This window comes from Oncorhynchus nerka, linkage group LG19 (genome assembly GCF_034236695.1).
Source record: "Oncorhynchus nerka isolate Pitt River linkage group LG19, Oner_Uvic_2.0, whole genome shotgun sequence".
In the NCBI taxonomy this organism is placed as follows: Eukaryota; Metazoa; Chordata; class Actinopteri; order Salmoniformes; family Salmonidae; genus Oncorhynchus; species Oncorhynchus nerka.
In genome coordinates, this window is record NC_088414.1 from 11515011 (window position 1) to 11529812 (window position 14802).

The 14802-nt window shown below is 42.8% G+C and overlaps 1 protein-coding gene across 1 annotated transcript; it reads left to right on the forward strand.

Moving 5' to 3' along the window:
- Window positions 1-791: 791 nt before the first annotated feature.
- On the forward strand, window positions 792-14559 carry LOC115101042 (toll-like receptor 8). Its single transcript, XM_029620205.2, has 2 exons — window positions 792-826; window positions 8641-14559. Exons 1-2 carry the CDS (start codon window positions 810-812, stop codon window positions 11732-11734), a joined length of 3111 nt encoding a protein of 1036 aa, XP_029476065.2. The 5' UTR covers window positions 792-809; the 3' UTR covers window positions 11735-14559.
- Window positions 14560-14802: the final 243 nt, after the last annotated feature.

Below are 14802 nucleotides of genomic sequence, written 5' to 3' on the forward strand. Positions count from 1 at the left end.
CATCTCGTGGGTTGACAGAAATACATTCCCCAAATCCTTTTCCGTTTAATGTTAACTGCAAAGTAGGCTTATGTGGCAGAAGTATATAAGTATTTCTATTATATGTTATTTGCAAACTTTGCCATGAAATGAGCAGTAGCAGTACAGAACCATTGCTACACCGGCACATTAGAAGGCACACTCCTCACTAGCTAGATGCCAAATTAAAAGTGTCAGATGCGCAATACACTCCAAAATCTACATTTCTTAGTTTTCTTCCAGACCCCCCAAACAAGCATTCTGATGTGATTTAAGCATTACTCTATGAACAATTGTGAAAAATAAAACTGAGAACACAATTTTGGGAAATATACAACATTTAAAAAAAATTGGGAGGGGGTCAAAGATTGTATAGGGCCCCCTTAGAGTTGTTTGTAAAACCATTATTTTACCAGGTATATTGACAGAAAACTGCTTCGTCTTGTACACTAAAGGACCTGGGTTTCATTGTTTTATTTAAGTCGCTCTCATGCTACGAAAGGTTGGCGACCCCTGATATAATCTATTATACTGTAAACCGGAGATTGTCATGGTCAGGTCTTCTAATAGGGTGAAGAGTTTTTCCTGGTTTTAGTTGCCCCGAACAGGGGAACAATTTGTAGTGTTTAGTATTTTTGACATTCCACATAAGAAATACATTCCAAGAAAGACAAAGAATTTTCTCAATGTGGAAGTTCATCACAGTTAGACAGCTTCCTCTTACTGTGCTATATTAAACAGAGGAGGCTCATCTATCCATTGCTAGTCTCTGACATCTCTCTGACAGCATTATGAAGGAACAACACCGGTAAGGAAAATTACACTTAGATAAAAGAATCAGACATGAAAATATATATTTCTGAATGTGTGTATTTCTTATGCTTTACACTTAACATCTGTAGGCCTTAAAATACTTTTAATTCATGAGTTGAATGGCATTTCGATGACAATTTATGCTCTCTGACTTGAACAATGACCACGGTAGGCTATTGTATATTGAGAACTGGGGCCATATCCACAAAACATCTCAGACTAGAAAATTACTGAGAATGTAGACATTTTCATGATAGGTCTAATTCATAACGGGAAACAAGCGTATGTATGGCGTGCGCCAAGTTCTACATCTCAATATTTTTGTACATGTGCAGTCTTTTCAGAAATGGCAAACGCAGATATTAAATGTGCAATTTACACAACCGTTATAAATAAGGTCCCAGATGAGTTGAATTTTTGACGGGCGGACGGATAAATGAACCAATTAGAAAAGAGCAACATGCGCATGGACCATGGACCAACATTAATCAAATCTAATTTGGTGTCCGTTCTCCACGGATCAGTCTAGACAAAGCCATCACCTAGTTGACAGATATTTAAAAGACCTCATGAGCTGTCCTAACCAGTTAAGAGTTACCAGTAGGTGTCTTGATTATAAAAAGGCAGCAAGTCAGTGGTTCCTGTGACATAGATAGGCAATTTCTTTGGGGTTGAAATAATGTTTTGATATTGCTATATAAACAATATATATAAAAAAATTACAATGATTTTACATGAGACCTAATTCACATGATATATACTCAGCAAAAAAAGAAACGTCCTCTCACTGTCAACCTCGTTTATTTTCGGCAAACTTAACATGTGTAAGTATTTGTATGAACATAACAAGATTCAACAGCTGAGACATAAACTGAACAAGTTCCACAGACATGTGACTAACAGAAATTGAATAATGTGTCCATGAACAAGGGGGGAGGGTCAAAATCAAAAGTCAGTATCTGGTGTGGCCACCAGCTGCATTAAGTACTGCAGTGCATCTCCTCCTCATGGACTGCACCAGATTTGCCAGTTCTTGCTGTGAGATGTTACTCCACTCTTCCACCAACACCTGCAAGTTCCCGAACATTTCTGGGGGGAATGGCCCTAGCCCTCACCCTCCGATCCAACAGGTCCCAGACGTGCTCAATGGGATTGAGATCCGGGCTCTTCGCTGGCCATGGCACTGTCTTGCAGGGAATCACACACAGAACGAGCAGTATGGCTGGTGACATTGTCATGCTAGAGGGTCATGTCAGGATGAGCCTGCAGGAAGGGTACCACATGAGGGAGGAGGATGTCTTCCCTGTAACGCACAGCGTTGAGATAGCCTGTAATGACAACAAGCTCAGTCCGATGATGCTGTGGCACACCGCCCCAGACCATGACGGACCCTCCACCTCCAAATCGATCCCGCTCCAGAGTACAGGCCTCGGTGTAACGCTCATTCCTTCGACGATAAACGCGAATCCGACCATCACCCCTGGTGAGACAAAACCGCGACTTGTCAGTGAAGAGCACTTTTTGCCAGTCCTGTCTGGTCCAGCGACGACGGGTTTGTGCCCTAGTCGACGTTGTTGCTTGTGATGTCTGGTGAGGACCTGCCTTACATCAGGCCTACAAACCCTCAGTCCAGCCTCTTTCAGCATGTTGCGGACAGTCTGAGCCCTGATGGAGGGATTGTGCGTTCCTGGTGTAACTCGGGCAGGTGTTGTTGCCATCCTGTACCTGTCCCGCAGGTGTGATGTTCGATGTACCGATCCGGTGCAGGTGTTGTTACACGTGGTCTGCCACTGCAAGGACGATCAGCTGTCCTGTCTCCATGTAGCGCTGTCTTAGGAGTCTCGGACATAGCAATTTATTGCCCTGGCCACATCTGCAGTCCTCATGCCTCCTTGCAGCATGCCTACGTTTCAAGCAGATGAGCAGGGACCCTGGGCATCTTTAATTTGGGTGTTTTTCAGAGTCAGTAGAAAGGCCTCTTTAGTGTCCTAAGTTTTCATAACTGTGACCTTAATTGCCTACCGTCTGTAAGCTGTTTGCGTCTTAACGGCCGTTCCACAGGTGCATGTTCATTAATTGTTTATGGTTCATTGTACAAGCATGGGAAACAGTATTCAACCCCTTTTCTGTGAAGGTATTTGGGTTTTTCAAATGATCTTTGAAGACAGGGTCCTGAAAAAAGGGACATTTCTTTTTTTCTTCTGAATTTACCTAAACACTTATCACCACTGGGCTAATAAATAATCACTAATGCTTCTTTTGATTTCACCATTGACCTACATCATGTTCTTTCAAGTTATCCCTTTGGAGCACAATATCATGTCGTTAAAAAGTATGCATAAATTGGGCATGCCTACAAGTAAAGGTACAAGTTGGGCAATTGAACGCCTCTGGGGCCTAAGTGTTCGATGGTTAATGATAGACCTTTCAGTCGTTTTATGCAACGTTATCGGCAAGTGACTTGATGCCTAGGCCTACTGTGCCAAAAGAGATTTAGACAGTTGTTGAATGGGATTGATGGAGTGTTGATAAGGGTAACCAAAATACAGATTTTAACAACCAAACTTGTATGATTTAAAAGCATTTCAAAAAGACAGATAGAAAGTATTTTGTCTGAATGTGGAAGTTCATCACAGGAAGTTAGACAACTTCCTCTTACTGTGCTATAGGCCTATTACCCAGCAGAGGCCCCTCCGACCACTACTTCTCTCTGACGACTCTCTGACAGTATTATGAAAGAACAACACTTGACAATGACACTTTGATAAAAGAATCAGACATTAAAATAGATACCCGACAACACCAGAGGTATGTGGACACCTGCTCATCGAACATCTCATTACAAAACCAGAGGCATTAATATGGAGTTGATCCCCCTTTGCTACATTAATAGCCTCTACTCTTCAGGAAAGGCTTTCCACTAAATGTTGGAACATTTCTGTGAGGACTTGCTTCCATTCAGCCACAAGAGCATCAGTGAAGTTGGGCACTGATATTGGGCGACGTTCCAATTCATCCCAAAGGTGCTTAATGGAGTTGAGGTCAGGGCCCTGTGCAGGCCAGTCTAGTTCTTCCACACCGATCTCGACAAACCATTTCTGTATGGACCTCGCTTTGTGCACTGGGGCATTGTCACGCTGAAACAGGAAACAGGCTGAAACGCTGAAACAGGAAACAGGCTGAAACGCTGAAACAGGAAACAGGCTGAAACAGGCCTTCCCCAAGGCCCACAAAGTTGGAAGCTCAGAATCTTGTAGAATGTCATTGTAGGCTGTAACGTTAAGATTTCCCTTCACTGGAACTCAGGGGCCCGAACCATGAAAAACAGCCCCAGACAGACTGCCAGATGGTGAGGCGTGATTCATCATTCCAGAGAACGCATTTCCACTGCGGTGAGCTTTACACCACTCCAGCTAATGCTTGGCATTACACATTGTGATCATAGGCTTGTGTGCGGCTGCTCGGCTATGGAAATCCACTTCAGGAAGCTCCCGACGAACAGTTATTGTGCTGACGTTACTTCCAGAGGTAGTTTGATTTTTAGTTTCAGCACTAGGCGGTTCCATTCTGTGAGCTTGTGTGGCCTACCACTTTGCTATTGTTGCTCCTAGATGTTTCCACCTCACAATAACAGCACTTACATTTGACCGGAGCAGCTCTAGCAAGGCAGAAATTAGACAAACTGACTTGTTGGAAGGTTGGCATCCTATGACAGTGCCATGTTGAAAGTAACTGAGCTCTTCAGTACGGGTCATTCTAAGTGCCAATGTCTGTCTATTTAGATTGCATGGCTGTGTGCTCGATTTTTACAGCTGTCAACAATGGGTGTGGCTGAAATAGCCAAATTCACTCATTTGAAGGGGTGTCTACATACTTATGTTTAGACAGGTTATCTCTGAATGTGTGTATTCCTTATGCTTTACACTTAAAATCTGTATGCGTTAAAATAGGCCTACATGTGATTCATGAGTTCAATGGCATTTCGATGACAATTTATGCTCTCTGACTTGAACAATGACCACAGTAGGCTATTGTTCGATGTCAGGTCGATCACGAGTTACCAGTCGCTCGCAGCCCACCAATGAGTAGCTCGCCAAACAATTCTGAAAGTACACGCAATTCTCACCGCAAACTGTCATGAACAAATCTCACCCAGTAGCCTATCAGACAGCTACTATTTAATCAACACAACACTCACATTATCCCATCCCTGGTTAGCCACTAACACAAAATATCTGCCAATTCATTTCCGCGCGTGTTTGTTTATCACTCCTCGTGTAATTGATGTGCTAACCGTCTTGTGGGTTGACGTAAGTACTTTCCGCAAAACATTCACAATTAAATGTATAAGTAGGCTTACCTGGCAATCGTACATCACAGTTAAGTATATAATTTGCAGTGGCGATTTTAGCCTGTAAATTTTGGTGGGGCAAAAAAACAAAAAAATGTGGGATGCATGCCAGCAAAGCCACTACACAACAATATTAAACATGACATTAATTGCACTGTAACGGTGACAAACGGTGCCCACTAACTGTTAGGGCCTAAAGCTGTGCCAGCAGCAGTCCCAACACCTTACCACTGCTACACCTGGCTTTCAGCGGAGCCTCGTCTGGCAGGGAAACAGTTCATTCAGCCTCATTTACTGCCTTTTAAAATAACATAGCTGATATGGCTGACTTGCTTAAACAAATGTGGTTTCTACTGAGAATTGAGATGTACAAACTATGGCATAAGGGGACGACAAGCAGATAAGAGGCAATCCGTAATTTCCATTTCGACATTTAATGAGCGAGCTCGGACGGACATAGTCAATTTTTTCAGCACTTTTGAAATGTACAGCAACAGAATTCAGAACATGGGCCGTTCTTTTTTTCCACACTGTTTGCAAACTGATGTGTGATATGTATTAATGCCAAAATAACATGCAAAACAGGAAAGCATCCCCTCCCCCACACAAAAAAAGTGGGGCTTTGCCCTGACTAACACATGAGGTCTATTTTACATGATATGCCTAAATACTTATAACCACTAGGCTAATAAACACGTTTTTTAAATGATTTAATTACCTACTTCATATTGACTCAAGTTATCCATTTGGAGTGCAACATCATGTTGTTAAAATATATGCCTAAATTGGGCAGTTCATGGCATCTACACTAAAAATAAAAGGTTCCTGGAGTGGCCTTTAAGGGTTCTTCAAACTGAAACTGTGGGGGAACCCCTATACATTTTTCAAAGAACCCTTTAAAAGGTTTCTTCAAAGAACTCATTTTAATGGATCCTCAAAGAACCTTTTGAAGAACCTTTTGGGGATAATTTTTGAACTATCCCCCTATTATTAATATGAATAACAATAACATCAATAATACAATATTTGAGTGTTTATTATCATTTTTAGTGGCAAAGCAGAATAGGAACATGCAAATATGAGGTAAACTCCCAGCAGAACACCAAGTCCAATGGGTATATCCTGAAGGCATTGAGCTGTACAACTGACTAGGTATCCCCCTTTCCCTTTCCTCTGGCGTGTTGATGTTAATGTGTTGACGTTCTCCGTATCCATAGTCAGAATGATCTTCCAGTGCATGGTGATCAAACAGGTTTCCTGTTATATTCATCAGACGTGTAGGGAGGTAATTATACAGATGTTTAACAAAACACGCACATGACAGTATTCATACCTTGGTTTTTGTGGTAAATGCGAATGAAAAAAAACTGTTGATGATGGTTTTCATACACATACCTTGTCCGTATTGTAGAGGCCTATTGGATTTTCATTGAAGAGTCAAGGGAGCAGGATGGTACATGCGATCTGCATGACATACCAATAGACATACCTTCGCATGCCTCCTCGTCTGTATACCTGCAGACACAGACACAAAAGGGAGCAGTTCAGTCATCTGCACCCAATACATCCAGCCTTCAACATGTTCTTATAGCCTACATATTCTTACCTCTTTGTTGATTGATATCCATTGAATTGTGTCCATTTTCTGTTTTAGAAAGATTTGCACAAATATGAAAATATAGGTATCATCATAAAACAACATCGATTTAGATCATACATACCTTAAATTGAGGAGATCTTTACATTTTTAATTTAAGCGCCTGCACCTGCTGTCCTTTCAAATTCAAATGTTTCAGTTGGGCAGTTAGGTTCCTGCAAGAACCCCCACCAACCGAGGAGGTTCCTCCACCTCCAGCGCCAAGAACCCTAAGGTTCTTCAAAGAACTCTGAGCATCTTAGAAGAACCCTTGCTGAATCCCCCTAATTGTCTGAGTGTAGGGCTTATGTTCCCTTTGATTATGTTTGATGAATATTATAGACCGTTCAAATGTTGTATGCAACATTATTTGCAAGTGACATTTCGAGTTGTTAAATGGGAGTGACAAGTGTGTTGATATAATGGTAATTGTCAACATTCTGCTTGTAACAACAATCAGAATTGGTAGAGAAAAAGAAAAGGACGTTTGCATGCCAACATATTAGGCAATAATTAAGAGTTGGCAAAGTGATCGGGACAGTTGAAAACGTTTTACCATTGTCGCATTTGATGTACACTCACATTCACCATGGTTGACTGAGGTGACACAGCTTGCGCTGCCTCATTGCATTTGGTCATTGCAAGTGTAAGCCATTGGGTGTATTGAATAACACATTCATAAATGGTAAAAAATACAGTCAAAAAATGGAATCCTGTTAAAACCTGTTTTAAGATTAAAAAAACTAAAAAAACTTCCAGCTCAGAGTAGATTTTAGGATGATGTTAAGATACTGCCCAGACAAACTCATGTTACTGCCAGGAGTAAAATGAACTCATAAAAGTGTCTGTCCTTTATCTAGGAGATAAAAGCTCATATTTAACGCAATTTTTTTTGTTGTTGCTACCAAACTACCTCTATACTTCCATTAATTTTGTATAGGTTACCTTTAGCTGAGTCCCGTGACGCTTGTGTGGTACTGTAGTAGAACATATATTAGTTTGTAGCCCAAACGGTTCGGACGCCACAGACAAAAGTTGGCACATCAGCATTATCGACTTCAACCATTCAGATGCTGCAGAAGTTTAGTGAGAGGACCGATTTTCGGGACGCTGTAGCTCTTTCCCCTGTAGATGTGGAAGGTCGACATAGGCGGATGTGGTGAACTGAGATACAGCCAATGTAAAAAAAATCAAATTAAAAAAAGATAGTTTAAACTGACAGATTTTGAAGGGGATATTTTAGCTATGTTACTTAGATTGACTCACTGGTCAATGCTTTGTGGATTCCGGGCCCTGACTGCACCACGACGAACCCTTGACAGGTCAATGGCAGGTTCATGAGTTTATGAACTTCTGCTTAAACTTAATCTGAATGGTGTTTTATTTGCCTACAGTGTGATTTTGGATGTGATGCAACGGAACAGTTCAGTCTTGGAAAAATGTGAACTGGTGAATTTTCTGGCAACCAAAGTACTACAAACTACTACATTTCATAACACTTTTGGTAACTTAAGCGTGTTTAGAAAAGAGTTAGGGAAGCAGGATTGTAGGATTTGTTGTAGCTCAGGAATGCCCAGCATTGTATTGAATGTACCACACAGTAAATGAAGTCAAGACAGATTTTCAGTTTTTAAAATAGAAAAAGTGCGAGGCCGTCTGCACTCTTTTTTTTTGGTTTGGATTCTTTCACATTCTCAACAGTCTTTGAAATGCATAATACTGTATCTTAAAGTAGTCTGTAGCTGTGTGTTACGCCGGTCCCTTCTTTCAGGGAACTGAGATTGTTTTCAGCCCATGAAATACTCATATCCTGTTCCCGCAGGTGTCCCCTTTACACTTCCTTTCAGAGGCTGCTGTTACTCCTAGTGTCGCTGTGTCTCTCCCCCTCCTGCTCTGGGAGGACCTGGGCTCAGAGGAAACTACCCTGTGATGTCATCTCTCTCAACCATTCACTGGCCTACGACTGCTCGTGCAGGAAGCTACTCCAGGTACCCCACGATATCAGCTGGAATGCCACAGAGCTCGACCTGTCCTCCAACCAAATCAAGACACTCTCCAGCTCCTCGTTCTGGAACCTCCAGAATCTGACTCTGCTAGACCTTAGCTATAACTTCAACCCCCAGGAACATCCATTGAAGATAGAGGACCAAACATTCTCCATGCTGGATCAGCTGGAGGCACTGCTCCTTGACGGTAATGGCCTTTGCACAGTGCCGAGGGGCCTTCCTTCTGGGTTGCAGATTTTGTTTCTGAGGTACAATGACATCAGGACTGTAACACCGGAAGACTTCAGGGATATTCTACGAATTAAAGTCATCCATTTAAGTGACAACTGCCAAGGGAGTGTCTGTAGTGGGACCCTGGATATTGCAAACCACACTTTTTCCAGCCTCACTAACCTGACAAACCTGACACTGTCTTTTAACAGACTGAAAGTAATCCCTAATTTTCTCCCCGCATCCCTCCAGCTGCTCAAACTCGAACGGAACCTAATCACCCACATTCAACAGCATGACCTGAGTGCACTCACTAATCTGAGCGCTCTAGACCTTTCGGGTAACTGTCCTGTGTGTTCTAACACCCCGTTCCTCTGCGTTCCCTGTAATACACCCAACGGGGCACTACAGATCCACCCAGATGCCTTCAGGAGCCTCTCCCAGCTGCAGGAGCTGAGCCTATCAGGAAACTCCCTAGAGCACCTACAAACATCCTGGTTTGAGAACCTCACCAACTTACACTACCTGTACCTCTCATTTAATCGTCTGGTTGGGGAGATAGCCAATGGGGACTTCCTCTCTGTGCTACCTTTCGTAGAAGTGATGGACTTGTCTTACAATAATGCTGGACAAAATTCCCACAACTTGACCCTCTCAAAGAATTTTTCCAAACTGGCATCTCTGAAGACATTACACCTAGAAAACTATGTTTTTTCAGCTCTTTACAAAAATCACTTGGAACCACTTTACTGTTTAGCTAATCTGTCTGTCCTCAATTTGGGAACCAACTTCATCTATTGGACAGACCTTTCACTTTTTGAAAAGTTCCACAATTTATCCAGTGTTGGCCTCTCAGAGAACAGTCTGACTTTCCTGTCCAAGAGGGTAGATGCCTTGTTTGTGAATGGGTATGGCTGGGGCTATGAGCCAGATATAGACAGGTACGGGCCTTTCATACACAAGGATAAATTCTACCGTCGCCATTTGCCTAACATTAAACCAGAGTGTCTTGCGTACGGTCCAGTGCTCGACCTCAGCAAAAACAACATCTTCCACATAAACCCTGATATGCTGCAGGGCCTGAACAACACAGCTTGTCTCAACCTGTCATCTAACTTCATTGGAGACATGTTCAACGGCAGTGAGTTTGTACATTTCTCCAAGCTGAAGTACTTGGATCTATCCCAGAATAAAGTCTACCTGCGCTATGAGCATGCATTCAGTGAACTGACAGCACTGGAGGTGTTGGACTTGAGTTATAATAAACATTACTTTCTGGTGGCAGGGCTAAACCACAGTTTAGCGTTCCTAGAACACCTGGAATCTCTGAAGGTTCTGAACTTGAGCTGGAATGAGATCAGCACCCTCACTGATAAAATCATGTCAAGCAGCTCCCTGCAAGAATTGAACTTCCAGGGCAACCGCCTGGACATCATGTGGAACGAGGGTCAGGACTTTAATCATCTTTTCAGAGAACTTAATAACCTGACGTCCCTGGATCTGTCATACAACCAGCTCCGCCACATCCCATCTGAGGTATACCACAACTTCCCCAAGGCCCTGAGACACTTGACTCTGAGTAAAAACGGACTTGAGGACTTTAACTGGACGATGCTCACACAACTGCCACATCTGGAGGAGCTGGACTTGAGTAAGAACCACCTGGAGCAGGTGGCCTTAACCGTCTCCACTCTTAACAGTTCACTGAGGCTGCTGGACCTGAGCCATAACAGGATTTCCCAGCTAGCGCCTGGTTTCCTCAGCGGCGCCAGGAGCCTGTATGTGCTGAACCTCAGCTTCAACCTGCTGGAGCTCATCAACCAGACAACGTTTGAAACAGGAGCTGAGAACCACCTCCAGCAGCTGTCACTACAGGGGAACCCGATCCACTGCACCTGTGACTTGCTGGAGTTCCAACTGTGGATGAGGAGCAATGAGGTGGAGATCCCTCTGCTGGCCAGCGGGGTGACGTGTGACATGCCCATGGAGAGGAAGGGCAGGTCTGTGCTGAGTTACGACATAGAGGAATGCGTGAAGGATGACAACGCAATGGCCTTTTGCATCCTCACGTTGTTACTCGTTGTTCACGTTCTGTTGGTATCTCTCACAGCACACCTCTTTTACTGGGACCTGTCCTATATCCTTGACTACTGTGGGGCCAAGCTGAAGCACCAATGTCTCTTACAGCACACAGCCTGTGTCTACGATGCCTTCGTCATGTATGACACCACAGACCCGCTGGCCTCTGATTGGGTGTTGAACCACCTTAGGGTGGAACTAGAGGAGCGCGGAGAGAGGGTTCGCCCACTCTGCCTGGAGGAGCGTGATTGGATGCCAGGGGTGCCTATCATGGATAACCTTTCCAATAGCGTGCGACAGAGCAGGAAAACGGTGTTTGTGCTGACAGAGGGCTTCCTGTCGCGTGGTGTGGTTAAAATGGCCGCCCTGCTGGTGCAGCAGCGGCTGGTGGAGGAGGGTGTGGATGCCATGGTGTTGCTGCTGCTGCAGCCCCAGGTTCTGCGACGCTCACGCATCCTCCACCTGCGCAGACGGCTCTGCAGGCGCAGTGTTCTGGAGTGGCCAGCAACTGCCTGTCCGGCTGCCCAGCGCTGGTTCTGGCACAACCTGAAGAGAGCCATACGGAAAGATCAGCGAGCCACACACGCATCACTACACGGCACATACTTCACTGGGCGGTGAACTCAAGGACATGAAAGGAACTGACCAAAAACAGGAAACCGATCAAAAACATGGCTGAGTTTACTTACCCTCAGCTTAAAGGTCTCCAATTCCTACTCTGCAGTGTTCTAGAATCAGTTCCTAGAGACATGACTGTGTAGTTCCCCTTCACACACACACACACACACACAGACTTGCACACACACACACACACGCACACACACCTACACAATATAGCCTATTGTAGCGGCTGCATGGTTTTCTGTACAATCCATAATAGAATATTAGGCCTTGATTTCTGTTTCTCCTGTGAAGGATTATATTATCAATGCTCACATTAGCTTCTCTGTGAAAATGCCTGCCTCATCTACAGTACAATATAGTAAATAATGTGACTCTGTTTACTGTTGATGTACGTGACCTCATCTATACCTGGTAAGAAAACAGTATTATGATCCTATTTTGGCTACATTCAGATGTTTTTGACAGGTGTAAACCAGTCTACCGATACGTTAATAAACTTAGTTACAATGGTTTCCTATGGGAGGACAATCTTACTGATCTCAACCACTGGGTGGCAGAGTAACTCCTGATTCATTTGTTCAGGACTGGCATGATGTACACACCACTAGTTCCATATCAGTGGCTTCTCCTACAGTATCACCCGACTCTGGAAGGCAGTGTTCTCCATCCCTGGTCCTAGAGACCCACAGGGTGTGCAGGCTTGAGCGAGTCATACTTTACAAAGTGTATCAATATCAGAATGATTTATTATCACCAAAAGAAAAGACCTGTGCCATTCACTTTGAACTGGACTGTGTTTACAGTCGCGGTACTGAGTAGATACGCTTGTTTTGAGAGCTGTGTGTAGCCACGGGTGCTCATGTGTTCATATCCTTTGCTAGTTAGTGAGTTATAAAGCCAGTTATAGATCATTTGTTGCCAGCAATGGGGGGAGGGATTATTTCCTACAAGATCACAAAACGTGTACATTTCTAGACATAAAGACAGGCTTGAATAAGCTAAGTAGCCAATAGGCAGAGGGTAGCATCATTTGTCTGATTCTCTGTGATAATGACATGGGAATAATAACACCATTTATTTTGTAAAGTGGTTTCTTGCCTCAAACAACACAACAACATTTTCTGATTAATGAAGGATTTTAAAAAAAAACGTGTCTGGACCAAAGAAACAGAAGTTCTACAAGACGACTCACTGCTCTCTGTACGTTAAAACAAACCTGCAGAAATGCAGATGGCGCAGACAGACATGGCAGCTCTGCTTCTAACTCCTAAGCAACTTTGCAATAATGTTAGAATTTTTTTTGTGTGTTATACAAGCATTTCGCTACACCCGCAATAACATCTGCTAAATATGTGTATGCGACCAATATTTTGGGGATTTGATTTGACAAGCATACACAGTACACACGTATATGATCTTTGATATAAATACATACTCTTCGTTATACACATACAGAAGACACATACACATACATTTGTATATATCTCTGTAGAAATCTTTACTTAAAAACCTTGTTATTATAACTGGCAACATAGTCCTGGAGGCTAGTGTGTCCCTGTGCTGATCTTGTACAGGTATCCAGGTGTCCAGGTATCCAGGTATCCAGGTGTCCAGGTATCCAGGTATCCAGGTGTCCAGGTATCCAGGTGTCCAGGTATCCAGGTGTCCAGTCGGAGGAAAGAACACACGTCTCCAGAAGGGAATCTTTCTATTTTAACAATCCAGACTGTGTTATGTTATACCATCACCTACTTTAGGTCTATGGCCCCTGACAGTGCCTTGTGTCAATTTAGAACGGTTGACTAAATCAGGCAGTGGTTCCCAATTCTCTCCTTAGGGACCCCCAGCTGTTCCAGAGGTAATTCACTTGATTCAATTTGCCAATCAACAAAATAACACTGTGGAATTTTAACAATATAATATGACTGACAAGAAAAAAAATTTGAAACCCTGAGAAATGTTCTTTATAGAACCATTCTCTGCAAAGGTTATATAAAGAACCATTAAAAAAGGGTACTATATAACCCCAAAAAAGGTTGTAACCATAGCGGAACCCTTTTTGGTGCTGTATATAACCTTTTTAAATGGTTCTTTATACAATAGAACCTTAGGTTTCTTTATAGCACCATACAGGTTCCATTTAGAACCTTATGAGCATGGTTCTTTATTGAACCTTCAAAAAGGGTGCTATATAGGACCAAAACGGGTTCCGCTGTGTTTACAACCCAAGAACCCCTATCTGGTACTATTTAGAACACATTTTGTTGTGTGTATAACTAGGTTTCCATTCAATTGGCAACATATTTTCATGTGAATATAAAAAAAGACACGATCTTCAGTTTCTTGGCAATTTCTCGCATGGAATAGCCTTCATTTCTCAGAACAAGAGAAGACTGAAAAGACTTTCAGAAGAAAGTTCTTTGTTTCTGGCCATTTTGAGCCTGTAATCGAACCCACAAATGCTGATGCTCCAGATACACAACTCTTCTAAAGAAGACCCGTTTTATAGCTTTTAAGAACAACAGTTTTCAGCTGTGCTAACACAATTGCAGAAATGTTTTCTAATGATCAATTATCCTTTTAAAATGCTAAACATTAGCGAACACAACGTGCCATTGGAAAACAGTACTGATGGTTGCTTATAATGGGCCTCTGTACGCCTATGTAGATATTCCATAAGAAATCTGCCATTTCCGGCTACAATAGTAATTTACAACATTAACAAGGACATTTCTAAGTGACCCCAAACTTTTGAATGGTAGTGTACATATGAGATGAATAATGTAATATATGCAAACATTATTAAAGTGGCATTATTTAAAGTGACTAGTGATCCATTTATTAAAGTAGCCAATGATTTGAGTCTTTGTGTTGGCAGCAGCCTCTCTGAGTTAGTGATTGCTGTTTAACAGTCTGATGGCCTTGAGATAGAAGCTGTTTTTCAGTTTCTCTGTCCCAGCATTGATGCACCTGTACTGACCTCACCTTCTGGATGGTAGCAGGGTGAACAGGCAGTGGCTTGGGTGGTTGTTGTCTTTGATGATATTTTTGGCCTTCCTGTGACA